General features: G+C 52.6%; 2 protein-coding genes across 2 annotated transcripts; one reads left to right on the top strand and one right to left on the bottom strand.

Annotated features, from left to right (window-relative positions):
- Positions 1-11,045: 11,045 nt before the first annotated feature.
- Positions 11,046-12,350, top strand: LOC123130873 (ubiquitin-conjugating enzyme E2 5A-like). The gene is made up of 2 exons (XM_044550664.1): positions 11,046-11,650; positions 11,809-12,350. Exons 1-2 carry the CDS (start codon positions 11,417-11,419, stop codon positions 12,148-12,150), a joined length of 576 nt encoding a protein of 191 aa, XP_044406599.1. The 5' UTR covers positions 11,046-11,416; the 3' UTR covers positions 12,151-12,350.
- Positions 12,351-14,770: 2,420 nt separating this feature from the next.
- Positions 14,771-18,411, bottom strand: LOC123128218 (uncharacterized). Its single transcript, XM_044548163.1, has 4 exons — positions 18,014-18,411; positions 16,979-17,058; positions 16,831-16,889; positions 14,771-15,510 (listed from the first exon to the last, which is right to left on the bottom strand). The coding sequence occupies exons 1-4, from the start codon at positions 18,290-18,292 to the stop codon at positions 15,206-15,208; spliced, it is 723 nt and encodes a 240-aa protein (XP_044404098.1). The 5' UTR covers positions 18,293-18,411; the 3' UTR covers positions 14,771-15,205.
- Between the last annotated feature and the right edge of the window lie 1,901 nt (positions 18,412-20,312).

Below are 20,312 nucleotides of genomic sequence, written 5' to 3'. Positions count from 1 at the left end.
ACTCTGCTTAATGCGGCGCAAGGTAACAGGTATACCAGAGTGCCCACCAATTGGAGAATCATGAAGAGCAGCAAGAATCCTTTGTTTGAGATCAGGAGAATCCGGAATCCAGACCCGGTCTTTGTAACGAATCAACCCATTGCGCAAGGAGTAATGATCATCTGTTGTAGTCGAGACGGCCAAGCGAGCCAGCAACTCTTGTGCTGCAGGTCCGAAGTATAAGCATCCACGATGTCCATCATCCAAGCAGGACGGCCATGGCTAACAGTCGCTAAACAAGTGTCAGGTGCAGGTCTGTGCAACAAAGCATCAGCTGCTGCATTGCTAATCCCTTTTTTGTATTTGATCTGAAATTGTAAGCCGAGTAGCTCGGTAAAGACCTTCTGTTGCCACAGAGTATGCAGACGCTGGTCGCCCAAATGCGCCAAACTGCTGTGGTCTGTCATAATCAAAAATTCTAAATGTTGCAAGTATGGACGCCACTGTTCAACAGCTAGTAATATGGCCATATACTCTTTTTCATAAGTCGACAGACCCCTAGTTCTTGGACCCAGTCCCTTGCTTACATATGCCAGCGGGTGGCCGCGTTGCATCAGTACAGCGCCCATGCCTGTGTCACTTGCATCAGTCTCAACAACAAATTGAACTTTGAAATCCGGCAAGGCCAACACAGGGGCACTCACTAAAGCTTGCTTCAAGGTGTCAAAGGCTAATTGAGAGTCAGTTGTCCAGACAAACGGAACATTCTTGCTAAGCAAGTGTGTCAGAGGTTGGCTGATAACACCATACTGACGGACAAATTTACGGTAGTAACCTGACAGACCCAAAAACCCACGCGGTTCTTTGACAGAAGTAGGGACCAGCCAGTTCTGAACGTCAGTCACTTTCTGGGGATCAGTAGCAACACCTTCTTCTGACACCACATAACCGAGATACTGCACAGATCTCTGGGTGAACATGCACTTGGACCCTTTGACTTTCCATTGCTTCTCTTCAAGGATCTGAAGCACCTGACGTAAGTGCTTGATATGCTCATCATATGTCTTGCTAAAAATAAGGATGTCATCGAAAAACACCACAGCACAATGACGTAGAACAGGTGACAAATCTATGTTCATAACGGATTGGAAAGTGTAAGGTCCATCAGTGAGCCCAAAAGCCAAGACTGAGAATTCAAAATGGCCATTATGTGTGTGAAACGCTGTCTTGTATTCATCCCCAGGGGCCAAATGGATTTGGTGATAACCGGCGCGGAGATCCAGCTTGGTAAGCCAAGATGCACCGGATAACTCATCCAATAGTTCATTGATAACAGGCATTGGATATTTGCTCTTCAGCGTCAACAAATTCAGATGGCGATAATCAACACATAGGCGCCATGTTCCATCTTTTTTCCGAACCATGATAATGGGCGAGGCAAACGGGCTAGTACTGGGCTTGATGACACCCGACTGCAACATTTCTGTGATCTGCCTCTCGATTTCAGTCTTGAGTTCAGGAGAAAAACGATACGGGCGGATGTTCACTGGCTGTGCGCCGGGAATCAACGGAATCTTGTGGTCGCAAGCACGACGAGGCGGAAGTCCAGTGGGAGCCTCAAACACTGCAGAGAACCCATCCAGTAGGCATTGAATTTCAACAGGAAGCTCTAGATTTTGTTTCCCTTGAATTAACTGGAGCTCAACAACTGTAAGATCAAACACAGCAGGGGGATGCCCTTGGAGAAGAATCTGTTGCCCCAGATGCTCGAGTGAAAGCCACTTCTGGTCCCAGTTCACCTGCATAGTACCTCGCGCTGCCAACCAATCCATACCAATAATCCCATCATAAAACTTCAACGGCAAAATTTTGAAATCAGACTGGAAGGTATGCCCATCAGCTGACCAAGTGCAATTGGGTACCATATGAGTACACTCAAGATGACCCCCTCCCGCGAATCGAACCTGTTGCTTACGAGCTAGTAGTGTGTGTCCAGGAACAGTTGCTACTACCTTAGTACTTAGGAAGGAATGGGAGCTGCCGGAGTCCAACAAAAACACAAACCATTGCCCTTGCAACTGACAATTGAGCTTGATAGCACTGGGTTCAGATTTATCAGACTGAGCTTCTGTTGAGAGTACCATCAGATCATCAGCACTATCATCAGAATCTGGATAATTGAGCACAAAATTCCAGCATCTCCTGCACCACATGTAACTGGACAGTTCTATTACATTTATGATCACAACCCCAACGCTCACCACAGACATAGCAGAGTCCTTTGGCACGACGGTATGCCTTCAATGTGGCTAACTTGTCATCTGTTTGAGCTGGTTTGACAGTGATATCACGAGTGTCCTCGGAATGTTTGGCTTTGTACGGCCGGCTTGAAGCAGATGAATTTGGCCGCCGACTGTATCCAGAGGAATTCAGCTCCGTCCCACCTTCACCCACCTCTTCCTGCATAGATGCAATAGAATACGCAGCATCGAGATCTAGGGGGCGTTGAACAGCCACAATAACACGAACAGCAGGTTTTAAGCCATCTATGAAACGAGTAGTGTAGTGCATCATGTCAGGACTAGGTTCATATGCCGCAAGCTGATCCATCAGAGCCGAGAACTCGAGGATATAATCCTCTACATAATCAGTTTGATGTAAGCGATACAAGCGACGAATCAGGGTTTGGTGTTGATTCCTACCAAACCTATGCACTACAACAACACTAAATTCCTGCCAAGAGGCGTGTGCAAATTTAGACTGAACTGATGCCAGCCAACGCGCTGCAGGCCCTTCAAACTGCATCGTGGCAATCGCTATCCATAGCGCAGGGTCAATGTCAAATAGAGCAAAGTAATCTTCACACCGGGCCTGCCAGAATTTAGGATTGTCGCCGTCGAAATGGGGAAAATCTCTATGGTGAGGCTGGGATTGATACTGAGATGCACGGCGCTCGCGATGTATCAGACGGGCAAACGGGGACGATGGGGGCGGATCGGTGATACCTCGTGCCGGAGGCGGAACGTACGGCAGCGAGGCCCCAGGTACCGACCCCCGTGTAGTCGAATGTCCGCGGAGCCCATCGGGACCGGTCTCCGCCACTCCCTTGAACGCAGGCAGCCGCATTGTCGTCGTGCCTGAGTTGGAGGCGAGACCAATCGAGGCGCGGTGGTCGCTGATTTGCTTGTGTAGGTCCTGCTCGGTGCCGTAGGTGTAGGCTTGCAAGTCCTCGACCACGGATCCCAACGTCTGGTCGACCGCGAGCGGAACAGACTTGGAGATCGCCGCGTCGACAGCGTGGCCGACCGCCGCGATGATGAGCTCCTCAAGATCTTTCTTCTGTTGCTGGTGGGAGATCGTCGCCGCGCACGTGAGTGTCTCGTACAGTGCCTTGCCCTCTGCAGAGAGGTTCTCCATCAGCTCTCGTCGCCGGCGCGCCGCCGCCACCGCCACCCGCGTCTCCATGGTGATGTTCCAACACAGCTGTCGGATTTCGGGTTCCGGCAGACCCTTAAGGTTCGAACACTGGAGTGCGCGCGGAGATTTCGCCTTCTACCTACCTGCACCCCTCCGCCTCGCTAAGATCTAAGCTATGGAAAGAACAACACAAGAGACACAGGGTTTATACTGGTTCGGGCCACCGTTGTGGTGTGATACCCTACTCCAGTGTGTGGTGTGGTGGATTGCCTCTTGGGCTGATGATGATGAGCAATACAAGGAAGAACAGCCTCGCGAGGGTCCGCTCTTGGCTGGGGGGATGAAGTGCTAGGAGGAGTTCAGTCGCCCTTCTCTCTCTCTGTGTGTGTGATGCTACTCGATTTGATCCTAGCTAGTTTCTCTCTTGGCTTCTAGATTCTCCCTTCTTCATTGCCCCTCTACCCTGGGGGTGGCTAGTCCTATTTATAGGCAAAGGCCCTGGGCCTCTTCCCAAATATTGAGCGGGAAGGGCGCCAACAATTGGCCATTTTGAAGGGGAACATCTGGTACACTTATCCTGGCTAAAGTTGGTCCTCGCCTGCCAAAGGCTCTGGTGGTGACGCTGGCTTGAGCTCCACAATGACTTTCTCCCTGCCGTTGGACTGGTCTTGGTCTCATTGCACCGAAACGGGTGCCTTTGCTTGATGCTCTCGCCTGCGTTTGCTCCCTTTGCACCAAAGAGGAAAGGAGGACATTGCGCGGCTGGCGCCCGCCTGGCGCCTTTGGTCGTCATGGCTTGCGCCATGGGCACCTCGCGAGGTACCCCGCCTTAATCTCTCCGCCTCCTCGCGAGCCAGCCTGATGAGGTCGTGCCCGAGGAAGTTCCGTGTCGTCTGCCCCGCGAGGCTTTGCCCCTCGCGAGGGTCTTGGGCCTGTGTTGATGAAGATGGGCCATGCTGGGCCCCCCTTTGAGCCACGCCGCAGGCCGCAGGCACGCAGGTCTGGGGACCCCCGTTCCCAGAACGCCGACAGTAGCCCCCGGGCCCAAGGCGCGCCCGGACTTGGCCATGCAGGAAGGCGAAAGGGCAAGAGCGAAGCGCCGCGAGCCCTAATAGCCTGCGGCCTTGGGCGCCGCGTGGCGGCTGATTGGACGTGGGCGGCACTGTTTCCCCACACCCCCTTATTTTGCGCCATGCTAGGCGGACTCGTAGTCGTACACAGCCGCTCCCCTTTCTGTTGCTCGAGCGCCCTCTGTCCTTCCTCCTCTCGAACTCCAGCTTTTTTTTTCAACCCAATCTCGAACCTTCCCCCCTTCCCATCGCCATGGCTCCGACGAAGAAGGGAAGAGGGAAGAAACCCATGCCTCCGCCTTGCTCACCGCCGTTGGCGGCCCCCGCCGAGGGCTTGGGCAGGGTCAGCTCGGCTATGGCCACTATCTTCAACGAATGCGGGAGGACGACGGCCTGGCCCGCGTCCCACTTCTCCATCGACAGGATAGTCACCGAGGTCCAGTATTTTGCCGACGCCCTGTGGGCGGGTCTGGTTCCCCCCTTTTCTGATTTCTTCAATGATGTGCTTTCCCACTATCAGATCCACATGATGCATCTGGGTCCTGAATCCATCACCCTCCTTTCGGTCTTCGCCTTTGTTTGCGAGGCAATGATGGGCATCCTTCCTTCGGTTGCCTTGCTGCACCACTTCTTCTCTCTACGCCTTGTCGACCCTACCCAATGTTGGGCGTGTGTGAGCTTCGTTGCCGCGTCTGAGACAGCGGCCTCAGGGATTGACTTCAGGCTCCCTCTGCCCGCGGATGGGTTCCGTGAGCGGTGGCTGTATGTGGATGCAGGGGTGCCCAGTCCCCTGCTATCAGAGCCAACTTCGCCTGCTGTCCCCAATTCGGGCTGGGGCCAGGATACGCTTGAGAGCCCCCGGCTCGTCTTCGTCTGGCACCGCTTCGCGTTCTTGAGGTCGCTTGGTGTGATAGCGCCCAAGGTGGTGAAGGAGTTCCTGCTTCGCCGCATTGCTCCTCTCCAACGCCACTACCGCCGGATGTGGGCCTTCAGCGGGCGTGATGATCGTATGAGGCTCCAGGAAGAGGAACTGACGCCTGAAGTGCCGAGGACAGTGCTCTTGATCTTGACTGGGGACCCCAACCCTGGCAGCATCCAGCAGGGAGGGGCCTTGCTGTACCTCTGCCAGAACAGGGGCGATTTTGTGAATCAGATGCCTATCTTTGATGAGTGGGGGCCGCGCCCCGCCGGCCTTCGGGGCCTTGTGAGAACCCAGTGATGGTGACTGCCCTTTCAGTCGGCCAAGGCGACTCTTCCTCGGGTGGCGGAGCAGGGAGGCGTGAGGCACCAGAGGCCGAGGGGGCTCCCGGCGGGGTGACAGCGCCGGGCGATGCTCATGAGGGAGCAGCTCTTGGGGCCCGTGCCGCTGAGGCTGAGGGCGGCAAGGAGCTGCCCTCAGCGCCTGCGGCTGAGGCCCCTGAAGCTCCAGCCGCTTCTCTTGGTGAGGTGACTGGCAGTGCGCATCAGGCAGGCGCCCCTGATGCGGATCGCCTTGACGCTTCGTCCTCGTCGCAGGTTGATCCCTGCGCTCAACTCTTGGGCCGCTTCCGCGTGGACTTTGAGGCCCTCCGGAAGAGAAGGGAGGCCCTGGGCGACGATTACCCTTGTCGCCTGCTAAAGCGTAGGAAGTACTTCGCCACTGATGAGTAAGCCTTCTCCTTTTTCAGCTCCCGATCCTTCTGTTGCTTTTACTGATCCTTCCTCCGCAGGCCCCTTCCAGCCGAGCTCGCAGAGATGGATGAGGTTCCGTCCCCCTTGGCTTCGCCCCCTCTACCGTTCTCAAGCGCTCCGAGCAGCAGAGTCCTTATGATGAGGGCGATCGGAGAGGCGAACCGTCTCGAGGCGCATCGAGGCCCTGCCCACCTCGCGATCCTCCTTCGCGGGCCTTCTCGTGGCATAGCCAGCCTGCCGTGGGCTTCTCGCCTGGTTGTGGACTGCGACTGGCTGAGGCGCTCCCTGCGCTCTTCATCTGGGGACGGGCTGGCTCCAGGCCGGGCTTCTGGCGTGGCATACCCGGCCGTCGCGAGGGTGCCAGCCCCTAGCCCCCTGCCCGGAGGGGGAGTGCTGATCCGTGGCCCCCAGCACTTGCTTGGGGCAGATGATGGTGTGGAAGACGTGCTCGAGCACGTCCGGGAGCGTCACGCTCTTCGCCAAGGATTCCTTCGAAGGGCGGCTGACTCGGTGAGCCTGCTTGGTGAGGAGCTTGCTGATGAAGACGCGCACCTTGAGGCCGAGGGCCTGCGCCTGGCTACAGAGAGGCGCGAGCTGGAGGGCGCCATCGCCCTTGTGCGCCATCAGCGCGATCTTGACGACGAAGAGGCCAAGGCGTCGCTGGTGGCCTCTCGAGAGGCCCAATCTTGGGCCGCTGAGGAGGCCTGGGAAGCTGACCGGCGGCGAGAGGCGGCGGAGGAGCGGGCTCGGGAGCTCCTGGCCTGGTGCCACTCACTGGAGGAGCAAGTGGAGCTGCGCGAGGCAGCCCTCGCGTCGATGAAGGTGGCCTCTGGCGACCCAGCAGAGCTCCAGAAGCGTGAGGAGGCGTTGACGCTGGAAGCCGCCAAACGTACCCGCGAGTACGAGCGTCTGGAGACGAGTGAGCGCTTGATGACGCAGGCGGAGGATGATGTCGCTGCACGGGAAGCCCGTGTCCTGGAGGAGGTCAGACGTCGGGTGGCGATGGCGTGCTTGGACCTCGAGCGTGAGTCCGAGGAGAGGCTGGGGTTGATCCGGGCCGAGGCTGAAGGTAGGACTGCTGCCTTGAGGGCCAAGCTGGAGGAAGCGACGCGGCGGGCCGATGCTCTTCGGGACGCCCTTGAAGTAGCGCAAGGGGAGTCAACCACCTCCCAGGCCGAGGTGCTCCTTCTTCGCCATCGGGTGGAGGAGGCTGAAGCCATCACACGCCAGAATGCGGACGAGATACGTCAGCGGCGGATCCTGGAGCATGAGCATGGCCCCATGCTCACCACGCTCCGGGAAAGAGCCAACACAGCCTTGGGAAACATCTGCGAGGCGGCTGTTGGCGAGCCGCACGCAGTCAACTACGCCAGCAACCTTCAGTTCTTCACCGACGTGGTGACGCAGCTGGAGGCGCGGTCGGTCAGGGCCGACAGGTTGGTGGAGGGGAGGAGCCGCGCCCTGCTCGGGCACGCCTTTTCTCGCGTCTTCAGCCATCTCCGGAACATGGATCCCCACTTCGATTTTGACGCCGCCATCGCCCCAGTCCCCCAGGCCGTCCAAGACGACCTGGCGCACTGGGTGGAAGACAATGTGGATGCTCTTGTTAGGGCCTTCGCTTCAGACAACGACGGCGTGATCGTGGCTGCCGACGAGGGCGGTGTGGTGAACGACCCTGACGCCGCCGGCGGCGACGCAGACAGCGATGGCGAGTCCAGCGACGCCAGCAACGGTTCGGATGGTGCTCCTGAGGACGCATTGGGGGATTTATCCGACTGATCATGCATCGTTCCTGTTTCCTTACCCTGCATGAATAGAACTCAGGTTTTGGCCTGAGGGCTGTGAGAGCATTTTGGGAGGGGGAGCCCCTCATGTAAAACTTGTGTTCATCGTATTAGTAGATGTTACATTGCACATGCGCCCGCGCCAAGTGGTTGGCTAAGCGACGCGCTGGTTGGCTAGTTTACCTTCGTCCCGTGCGGGCCCTGAGGTAGCCTGTGGGAGGCTGTAGTGTCCCGAGTGTTCCCTGATCGAATCCGTAGAATCTGTAGTAAAAAACCCTCCTGAGAGGACGCGGCGACGGCAGTCTGGGCTGCGCACAAGCTAGGCCTGACCCGGCTCGCGAGGGGCTCACGAGGGGAGGCAGCTGAGGCGAAGTGGTAATCAAAACGCGAGAAATTGCTCGAACGAGACTAAGCACCTCTTCCCCGAACACACGCAAATCTCAAATTCGAATCCAACTTGAATCCAGCAGGGGAAAGTGACAACCAAAGAGAAAAGCAACGAAAGCAGACAAAAGGCCGCGTCCGGCACCTAATCTAGTCTTGGACGTCTTCTCACCAGCGCGGAGCTAAGTGCTGCCACTGAGCGTGGGAGGGAGCCCCAGGGCCTGAGGCCGGCACCCCTGAGACTCCGGGGCGTGTACAGCCCCACTCATTATTACGTGAGAGTGTCACGGGGCGGCGAGCTTCACAGGCACTGGGCCTTCTTCACAGGTAGCGGCCTTACTTCATATCGCCAGACGAGGGCCCCGCCTTGCGCCACACTCTAGTGCCATCAACGACGACCAGAAACCAGGACGCCGCCGACGGGGTAGAGCGGTCGCCAGCGGTTCCCCCGACGACCACGGGTCCTCCGCCAGGGGGCAGGCCCTGAGGCACCTCCCCAGCAGAGGGCCTACCTCCTGAGAACACCTTGCTCCGAACGCCGCGGTGGTGATGTTGGATCTCGGCCCCTCTCCTGCAGCCCCCTGCGCCCTCCTCCTGAGGGGTAGGAGACTGTGGGAGCGGGGCAGCTGCTCGCTGTGGCGACCTGCACCTCCTGCGATCCATGATTAGCGTACGCCTGCTCCTGAAGAATTAGCGATACCCGATAATCGTTGCCTCCAGCGTGGCCAGTGGGACCGTCCCGGGGCTCCTGGAAGGGCTCAGCTTCTGGCGCCTCGTCCCCCCAGTTTGGGCTGAGGAGCAAGCCTTGTTCGCCTTCATGAGGGTGTCCTTGGTCCATCATGAGGGGCACGTATTCTTCTGGCGCCGTCATCCCGAAGGCCACGCCGTAGTGCTCCGCGTGCCATGCAGTCCTGCTTGACGCACCCACCGTGGGGTGGTAGCGCGGCTGTCCACTAGGGCCGTGGGTCGCGTCGAGTCCTTCTTCTTCGCGGACCGGGAGCGGGGGCACCGCCGCCGCCGGTCCGGTGCCAACAGCTTCGTCGGCGTTGGGGTAGCCTTGGAGCCCGCGGGCGCGCGCGGAGCCCCCGCGCGGGCCGCCCTGGGCTTGAGATGGGAGCTGGGTGCAGAAGGGGTGAGCCCCTGAGGCGGCGAAGCCCAGGAGCTCTGCCACCCGCTCCAGTAGCACGTCGCGGCCGCCCTCCAACAGCCTGCACTGCAGCAGCTCTCGGGCCACCGTGAGCGCGGCCCTCGAATTCGCCTGCTCTCGGCGGGTGTACGGTGTCGTGGTCGCGGCGTGATTGGAGGCCCTTGCTGCCGACCGTGCCTGCCGCGGTGTGAGAGCTGTCGAAGCCTGTCCGCGTCGCTCGCGGCCCGCAGCGCCCTGCGGACCGCGAGCTTCCTGGGGCACGGGGTCGCCCGAGGCGAGCGGCTCTGCGCGGGCGGGCCACGCCGCCCATGGATCTGGGTTGCCCGCCTGATCGCCGGACATGGTGATGACGACGCGACGGGACACAAAGCGGTAGAAAGTGGATTCCGGCGCACCCCTACCTGGCGTGCCAAATGTCGGATTTCGGGTTCCGGCAGACCCTTGAGGTTCGAACACTGGGGTGCGCGCGGAGGTTTCGCCTTCTACCTACCTGCACCCCTCCGCCTCGCTAAGATCTAAGCTATGGAAAGAACAGCACAAAAGACACAGGGTTTATACTGGTTCGGGCCACCGTTGTGGTGTAATACCCTACTCCAGTATGTGGTGTGGTGGATTGCCTCTTGGGCTGATGATGATGAGCAATACAAGGAAGAACAGCCTCGCGAGGGTCTGCTCTTGGCTGGGGGGATGAACTGCTAGGAGGAGTTCAGTCGCCCTTCTCTCTCTCTGTGTGTGTGATGCTACTCGATCCGATCCTAACTAGTTTCTCTCTTGGCTTCTAGATTCTCCCTTCTTCATTGCCCCTCTACAGTGGGGGTGGCTAGTCCTATTTATAGGCAAAGGCCCTGGGCCTCTTCTTAAATATTGAGCGGGAAGTGCGCCAACAATTGGCCATTTTGAAGGGGAATATCTGGTACACTTATCCTGACTAAAGTTGGTCCTCGCCTGTCAAAGGCTCTGGTGGTGACGCTGACTTGGGCTCCACAATGACTTCCTCCCTGCCGTTGGACTGGTCTTGGTCTCGTTGCACCGAAACGGGTGCCTTTGCTTGATGCTCTCGCCTGCGCTTGCTCCCTTTGCACCAAAGAGAAAAGGAGGACACTGCGCGGCTAGCGCCCACCTGGCGCCTTTGGTCGTCATGGCTTGCGTCACGGGCACCTCGCGAGGTACCCCGTCTTGATCTCTCCGCCTCCTCGCGAGCCAGCCTGATGAGGCCGTGCCTGAGGAAGTTCCGTGTCGTCCGCCCCGTGAGGCTTGGCCCCTCGCGAGGGTCTTGGGTCTGTGTTGATGAAGATGGGCCATGATGGGTCCCCTTTTGAGCCACGCCGCAGGCAGGCAAGTCTGGGGACCCCCCCCCCCCCCCCCCCCGTTTCCAAAACGCCGACAGCAGCATGGATGGTGAAAAAATTTGGCTCTAAGTACCAATTGTTAGCAACAGGCTAGGATATCTCTCTATTGATGAACATCACTCAGATCTGTAGCTCTAGTTTGAAATTACAAGTAGGGAGAAAGGAGGAAGAGAGTTACAAGCAAATGGGGGACTGCCGTGTCAAACTGGCCGCCCTCACAAGGAAGCTGTCCTCCTTATTTATCCTACCTCGTGGTCCATTCCTTGCCAGCGTAGCGCGTGGATGGGCGCCTGACCCTCCTGTAGGCCCCGACGTCAGTGGCTTGTTGACTGGGTCTTGGCTGCCCTGGCCGTCATCCTCTGTAACCGGCTCGGTGATGCTAACAGACTGCTCTGACAACCTACACAGAATTACAACGAGGTTTAGCATGCCGCAGCGCTCTGTCTCCCGAAGTCGCGAGTGGCCAAACCCATCCATATAAAGCATCCGAGCCGGAGCTGTGAGCATCTACCTAGCGCTAGTGTAGATTTTCCTTGCGCCACACAGCTGACAGCTCCCACGGAGGCTGGGCACACGGGAATAGGGAGGAGGTGCGCACGACCGCCGGCACCGACCATGCCGGAGCCTGCCCCGGTGATCAGGCGGATCCGCAAGGAGCTGAAACAGCTCTGGATGGACCCGGCGGCGTTCTGCCGGCCCGGCGCGACGCCCGTGACGGACCTGTTTCACTGGGAGGTGATCATCGACGGCCCCCACGACAGCCCCTACGCCGGCGGCACGTTCCCCGTCGACGTCGCCTACCCCAAGGACTACCCCTTCAAGCCCATCAAGCTCACCTTCAAAACCAAGGTGAGTCGGCACTGGCCTCTAGCTGCATGCTTCCTCCAAACAAGATCGCTCGGTCGATCGGCATTTGTTTGACTGCTCGTGTTCATGCCAAACGATATCCTGACGTACGCGTCTCTGCACTGCGGGTGTACCATCCCAACATCGGCCCGGAGGGGAAGATGGCGCTGGACATCTTCGGGAGGGGGTGGTGGCCTAATCTCACGATAAGGACAGTCCTCCTGTCCGTCGTCTCCGTCCTCTACGACCCCCTGCTCGACCTCCCCGTCCGCCACGACGCCGCCCGGCTGTACAAGCGCGAGCGGGGTCTCTATGATGAGAAGGCCAGGCGCTGGACCCGCAGGTACGCCTCGGCGCCGGTCGTCTCCTTCTATCCGGCGGGGATGGAGCTGTTCGAGGAGCTGCTGGATGAGGCGGCGATTAGTGGGGCAGTGGCACGCCGTCGTTCTTGCGGAGCAGGGAAATGGCGTTTCTTCGGGGGCCGCCTCCTCGGCGCCATCTAGTACGTGCATGTGTTCAGTCATGCTCATGCATGCACCGCGATGATGCTGGATAAGACTACTGAGCACAAGTTAAGTTCACCGGAAGAATGCTTGGGCGATGTCCATTGAGTATCTAGTAGTAATTCGTAATTTGTATGGAGTGGGTTGTCTCAATTACTAGTCATGTTTGGTGATCTATAATATGATCCTTATTTTATGGACGCCGATAAGTGCCACACGTATGGGCGTTAGGGAGTCCGCCCACACATTTTGTGTGGTGTATAAGAGGAACAGCCCGCACATTTACGTGTGGGCAAAATAATTAGCGCCCACACGCCTCTTTTTTCCCTCCCGATCCCTTTCACACGCGTGCGTGTGGGCGAAGTTGATAACGCCCACACGCATGTATGTCAGGCCTCGTACCTCCTGGTCCCGCACGCCACGCGTGACGGTCACTGTGCGCCCGCAGTTGCCATGGTCCAGACCCTCGTCCATGTTCGTTTAATTGCAGTTGCCATATCGCTGAACTACGGTTGCCATGTCGGATAGCTGCAGTTGCAATGGTTGCTCAACTGCAGTTGCCATGTATGGTCTAATCTAATGTAGTTGCCATGATTTCATAACTTTAGGAGTTGCCACATACTAACACTAGGCAGTTGAGAGAGTTGCCATCTGCTCACAAGCATGCTAGGGCAGTTGCCATGTAAAAAGGAAGAGTTGACATCTGCTTACGTGCACGTTAGGGCAGTTGCCATGTACATGCACGTTAGGGCAGTTGCCATGTACCATACAAAAACATATGGCAACTCGGTAAAAGAGAGTTGTCATCTGCTTACGTGCACACTAGGCAGTTGCCGTGTACCCTGCAAAACACATGGCAAACTCGGGTAAAAAAAAAGAGTTGCCACCTGCTTATAAAAGCACACTAGGGGCAGTTGCCATGTGCAGTGCAAAAACACATGGCAACTAGCAGCTTGGGTGTGGGAGAGGAGAAGGGCGTGTGGGCAAGATGCCAAATGCCCACACAGTAGCCCTTGTGTGTGCGTGCAAAGTGACGTGTGGGCGAACTGCTGAACGCCACACACCAGCCCCTCTTGTGTGGTGAAACGGCCGTGTGGGCGACCGGCTGAACGCCCACACACCAGGCCAGTCCTACGTGGCACTAGAAACATGCCAAGATTCGTGCGTTCATGAACGGACGTGGATCCACACATGTGGGCGAGATGCAAACGCCCACACGTGTGGGCGTTAACATTTCTGCATTTTATTACTATGGGTATATATTTTAAGAGTATCCAGTAATTGTGATCTATGATCCTTATTGGCGTTGGTGTGAACGGATTCGGCTTGCCAGCTTCGTCCCTGTGCTCCTGTTCGTGCTCCCACTTAATCCTACGGCTGTCTTTTTTTTTTCTAATCTAATCATCTTTCTCTCCTCCTGATTTTAAGGGAATGGGACCGGATTTTATTTTATTCCATTTAAATCAAGCCACGTAGACAGGAGCACGGATGAACACACGACGGGAAACAGGCAAGTCTCGTCCGGTGTGAACCTCCTTGTACTGCACTGAGGTGATTGCAACCAAGTTAATTGTTCTGTACGTGGAGGTTACTTTCATGCGTATGTAGGCAACTTCTGAAAAAAGAAAGTATATATGGTATTTCTGCCTTGTTCCGTATCCGTACGATGTATGATCTGGTTGGCGGGTCGCACTTGTTGACGTTTTGTCTTTTTCATTTCTTTTCTTTTGCGGTTGTCACATGAATGCGCACACACGGTCACGTAGGTGTGTGTTATATATCGTTTGGCCGTTTGGTTTTATCCATATATACACCTGATCTGCTCCGTGACAGCACTTGCATTGCACGGTTCAGCCACCCGTTTAAGCAAGCATGAACTTGGGTTTTGCACGGCGTCGTTGGCCTGATCGATAATGGCTCGGACGCAGACACCACCCGCGACACAGCATCACCAACACGTTTGCCAAAAATGAAAAGGTTTGCCGAGTACCAGGACGTGTGGGTTGAACCGAGGTGCAATTGTGGCAAAGCAGCAACAGCAAGGTACGTACCATTAGCATACATCTTCTTCCTGAAGCTTAGAGACGGCAGCAAGTTCCAACTCATCTATACTCCCTAATAGAGCTAAACAGTCATGTGTGCATCAGGAGTAAGATCAAGTTTGTGCCGGCCAGCTCTAACACGCAAATGCCTAAACATGACAAGATACCACAAGGGCCATCATGCGTCCTTGGTTCACCTTGACGATCTACGACTAAGGGCCATCACGGAGCAGATCAATCTTCAGTTTTAGTTCTCAAACCAAAGAACGGTTTTAGTTTGACGATCTACAATCAATTCACCTGGACGATCTACGACTAAGTGCAGGAATTGATTGCACGGAGCCGATTCAGCCACCCGTTCATCTATTTTCAGTTTTAGTTCTCAAACCAAAGATTTATGTTTCTTACAACCAAATCTTCTTTAAACATATTGCAATCAATTACCGCGTCAAGGTATCATCTAGGAGTAGAGTGTGGGAGCCAATTTTCAGCTATATTAACAGTTACACGTGCCAATTTTCAGCTATATATGCAAGGAGATACTACCATTTTCCGATTTACAGCCATCAGATCAAACGGAAAACACCAAAACACCACACAGCTGGTTTCCATCCATAATTTAAACAAACATTTTGTCAATTGTCATCAGGATCCAAAACAAGTATAGCGTGTTTCTGAATCTACCATATTATTATTAAAGGTTTTAGCCAAAAAGGCCAAGAGAAACGACAGCAAAATAGCTACGGAATGCCGATTAAAGCTTTGCCCGGATCTGCTTATTAGAGAAGTCCTGGGAACTTGGTTCTCTTCTTTGCTACGGCTACAACAAAACAAGTAGGATGAACAACCACTCAGCAAAGTCAGGGTGATATCAACTCAGGGTTGTTTTTCCAGGACACAGCTGCCACAAAAAAATGTGGGGAAGAAAGAACTCGTAGTTCCAATCTCGGCAGTAGTTTCAGGTTCACCGCGCTGGGAAGCTTTGTCGTCGCATGATGGCTTCACATCTCTGCTCACATGGACGGCATTTCAAGCGCCTGAAGGACATCTTTGAACTCGAAATCATGTGTTTCCTTGTTGAAACGCTCCACGAGCTTGTACCGCACATCATTCAGGTAGAACGAGTGGGCGGTCTCTAAAAGACACTTTGCCTCTGCATCGGTTAGTTTGCTGGTGAAGACAACGTCTCCTCGGACAAGCACTGTATCCTTGGTTTCTGCAAACTCTGTGAAATGAGTGACTGTATAGTAAGGGCTTGCTTGAGTTCCTCTTGCTTTGTAATCTTCAAGCCCTGTGAAGATCATGTGCGGCAGCTGGACTGCAATGTTGAACGACAGAGAATAGAGCAGTTAGCTCAAAACAAAACAAACACTGTCAATTCCCACAGGTGGGTTTGAACAAATAAATGGCCATGCAGAAAACGGTGTTTCGACACCAGCCCCTTCATAAATTTCACCAAAATTTACCGAACTTTTAGTCTCTGCAGCCTCACTGCCTTGCATTTATGGACAAGATACTAGGCATAAATATTAAGGGTATCAGACATAGAGTTACAAGTAATATACTACCCCAGCACACCCAACATTTGGATGGGGTGTTCAAAATATAATTAGTTAGTTACTGATACATCTACGTGTAAATACATCAGTACTATAAGCTATTAACTGACAGGGCCTGAAGTTAGCGTGATGATACACCATGGATGCTTGGTTCATTTGTTATGTTCAAATATATTTCTCATGAACAGTAGTTTGTCGATGTTCATTTGGTATGAGTGTGAGTACATCTACCATTCTTGAGAGGCAAACTGGCTACAGGACACTACAAATTCATGACATTTGCTCCATCACACTCCAAATTTGCAACTTTGCTAAAGCATTCTAACATTGTGTCACCCGAACACACCACCAAATTGTAATAATATTGTTTGGCTTAAAAGGAGACAGAGCAGGCAAAGTCTGCTTTATTCTCATGAGTACGGCATCTTTGAACTTGTAAACACACTGATGCGTGTTTAGTGATCTAGAGATTCAATTATTTGTGATGCCATCTATTTGGCCAAAATATGAATCAGTTAATTTCTGCGTAAATATAGATTGTTGTGCATGTCTACTTTGTGCAGCTATTAATTTGTCAAAAGAAATTACAACAAAATGGCAAAACAGACTTTTCACGCGTTTTCCCACTCCCAAGTCAGATAATGTTGTTATAGTAGGTGGAGTGCGTGTTGGCAAATTGATGCAAGCTTAAAGTTTGTCTGGCAAGCTTTGAATTTATAGTACAATAGAGTAAATACCACGGATATAGAGTGTCATGTAGCAAATTTTGCCTTAGATATCAGGTTCAAACAGCCCCATCTAGAATAAACAGATTTGTTTTCCAAGGGTTATAATAACCCGTTTCATTTACTGATAATCAACAAAACATACAATTGGACACTTGAACAATAACATGCACAGGATATTAAGAATGTCAGACTGACCAAAGCCCATTGATATGAATATTCAAAAATATATGTTTAGTAAAGAACATACTTATAGACTGTAACAAAGTTCAATTTCAATGGAAATTTGTGAGAAGGAAAGCAGTCAACAAGGCTTGTGAAAATCGAATATCTGTGGTAGAGCCGAGAAATAACCTTGCATAAACATGGTGGTATATCCACTTCCTCTCCACAAAGGAATAACAAAATATGGACTACAAAAGAAGATAATTAGTTAAGAAAATAAATAGTTTAGAAATTAATCATGGTGATGGAATCAAAACTCCAGTCAACAAACAAATACCATGTAGCCGATCTTTGTTCCAAGAGACGGTAAAGCTTTGCTTTCATTGATACACCTATGTGACCTCTTCCCAGGTGGTACTAATGTTCCATGAAAAGAATAGTGACACAAAGAAATTGTACAGAAGTAATGTCAGGATGGACTCCAATGCAGTAAGCAATATGTGCAGATACAAAATAATGCTGTAATGTCAACAGCATAAGACATAAAACTTTTAGTAACTGGATGATAATTAGGCGAAGCCAAAACTTAGTTTGCTAATTTTCTGGGTTAACAGGACAATATGTGAGATTACTGGTCATCGCACTAGCCTTTCAAATACAGAAGTTCATATGGAAGATATAGGTTCCTCCCCACCCTTGATGCAAATATTGCTTGGTTTTTGCATCATATGGGACAGGATGGTCTAATATCCCACTTGTTTCTGCTATTTTCCAACCTGCGGGTTCGATTCTTTGCCCAAACAAAGGCATACAACAAACTTGTCTTGCCTTCAGGTAGGGGCATGACAGATTGTCAGATGCAAAACGTTCTATAACAACAGCTAGTGAAGCACGCAGCTCCTACCAACCCACAAATATCCATCTGCCTCCCCTCTTCTTGCTTTCCCTGCCTATCTCCACACACAATCCATCTTACCCATCCAACCCATTAATATGCCCCGTTAATGATTTTCACCCTGAAGACTGCAACTGATATACAAGTGTACAAACAATTGGATGATATGGGCTAGTCTGTTAAGCACTGAGCAGCAATTGTGATCCAAGCACTTTTAGGGCGCAAGGCACTGAGAGCACATCTCATGGTTCCAGATTTACAAATAGCTATGATAATTTGGTTCCATTGTTTTCATCCTTAGACATCATTCAGACACCTTAACTTTTCTTGGGGACAAATACCTTAAAACCGTTTGTTATCTATACCAGTACAGAAAATGAAATTCGTGCGCTTATAGACGGCAGCCAACGAATGTGATCTCCTCAACGCTAGTACGGAGGAAAACAAAATGTACGGCAAAAGGGGAAGGGCACTGACGTCATCCCATGCCGCGACGAGGTGTTCGGGGGAGAGGCCCTTGGCGCGCTCGACGTCGAGGATGGATCCCAGCTTCTTCGGCTCCAGGGGGGTGAATCCGCTCGCGAACCGGGAGTACCCTCTCCGCGGTAGCCAGCGGGCAAGCTCGGCCGGCGCGGCGGCTGCCTCCGCCGGCAGATGTGGCGCTCGAGGGACAGGACAGCCGCCGCGTGAGGGGGCGGGGCTCCGGAGAGATCCGGCCGCCGCGGAGCGCAGGATCCACAGAGGTAGCCGCCGCATAGCCGGAGCAGCAGGCAGGGTAGTGGTGGTGGGGTTTTTTCTTCAGATGGTGGTGGAGCGTTTCGGGATTAGCCGGAGCAACAGGAAGAAGTGAAGAACCCCTCCAGAATCGATCGATCTGCTCCGTTGCGGGGGCACGTGCACAGAAGATTTGTGGTAAATTGCAAAATTTCCACGAGGGTATATGGGCCATCTCACGTACTGATGTTTAAAAAAAGCGTACCGATGGTTTGGGTTAAAACGTTAAGAAATCAACAAAAACACAAATTAGGGCAAATGATCAAGAAATTAAGGAAAAGTGGGACAAATTATGTCAAGTTTAAAAATTGAACTCTAAAAAACGGTTCATAGCGCCACATGCAAAGCCTCTTGGTGGAGGTAAACAGGATTCACAACCTTGCCACCAAGAATGCCTTTGTTGCCCATGAAACCTGTCGGCGTACATGAAAAGAGCTGACGCTTATGTGCTCTGAAGATGATCTTCAAGAGGATGGATTCTCTGAACGATTCAAGTTTGACTCAACACCTCCAAGAAGGAATGTGCTGCGACGAACTCCGTCTCTTGAAGACTCTGAGTTCTCCTCCTCTGTTGCAACAGTGAATGCACGTGCCATCGATGATGAAGACGATGCTACTTCACCACCTTCGGCGCGAATCACCACTGCATCGAGTTCGTCTACACCGCCAAACAACACCAACGACCCTGCTGCTTCACCTACTTCTCATGGAAACGAGTAGATGCTCTATGTCTTCAAACCTTTTTGGTCCTTACTGACAAAAGGGGGTGAAGCATATGAGTTTGATAGTCTTCAAGCGGGTCCATATGGGCGGTGGTTTTATATTTTGCCTAGTGTTTACAACTCTCGCGTTTTGATACATTTGGTTCTTTGAGTTGTAACACTCAAACTCGATGGTCGTCTGCTACTTATTTGCTTTTCTGTGATGCGATGATAAATTCCGCATGTGCGACGATAAATTCCGCACTTAGATCATTTTGCAGACGTCCATTTTTCATTATGCATGTCATTATCTTCACATACTTTTCATGCATGATAAATTGTCATCATAAGTTGAAGAGGATCTCACAAGTACAACCTGCCATGTGCATTTGCATACCAAAAGCAAATTACTTATATGCACATCTTCAGGGGGAGCCTTTGCCACTTATGAAGACAATAATCTATCCTTTACAATTTCACATATTTTATTCCCCGTTGAAAACTTCAACTAGTTTGTCATCAATCACCAAAAAGGGGGAGATTGTAAGTGCATCTAGTGCCACTCCTAGTTGGTTTTGAAGTATCGACGACAAACCTAGTTGAGGGATTAATGTGTTTGTGAGAATTGCAGGATAACACAGGTAGAAGTCCCTCATTGATTCGGTTTTCCTACCAGAGATGACCCCTAAAAATGTATGAAGACATTGAAGTCAGAGGTGGTATGTGAAGACATTCACATTGAAGACCATGATAAGAGAAGACATCGCGTGAAGACTATGGAGTGCGAGGACTTAGCAGTTTCGTCGTTCTGTGTTTTTCTTTGTTGAGTCATAGGAACCACCGTACTATTAAGTGGGGTCCAAAAGACCAGTCAGAATGACTGAAGTGATGCTTAACCAAAATTCTATGTCTTCGAGTGAAGACTATGAGAGCAAATCTTGTCCAGAGTTGGATAAGTTAGCTTTGCTTGTAGCCCAAGTAAAGTTGATGTAAGTGCATCTAGTGCCACCCCTAGTTGGTTTTGGAGTATTGACGACAAACCTAGTTGAGGAACTAATGTGTTTGTGAGAATTGCAGGATAACACAGGTAGAAGTCCCTCATTGATTCGGTTTTCCTACCAGAGATGACCCCTAAAAATGTATGAAGACATTGATGTCAAAGGTGGTATATGAAGATATTCTCATCGAAGACTATGACAAGAGAAGACATTGCATGAAGCCTATGGAGCTCGAAGACTTAGATCTATAGTAGTTCTCTTTCTTCTTTGTTGAGTCATAGGAACCACCGTACTGTTAAGTGG

This window comes from Triticum aestivum, chromosome 6A (assembly GCF_018294505.1).
Source record: "Triticum aestivum cultivar Chinese Spring chromosome 6A, IWGSC CS RefSeq v2.1, whole genome shotgun sequence".
NCBI classification, from domain to species: Eukaryota; Viridiplantae; Streptophyta; class Magnoliopsida; order Poales; family Poaceae; genus Triticum; species Triticum aestivum.
Note: the sequence above shows the minus strand (reverse complement) of the source record. Positions and strands in the feature narration are given on the sequence as shown.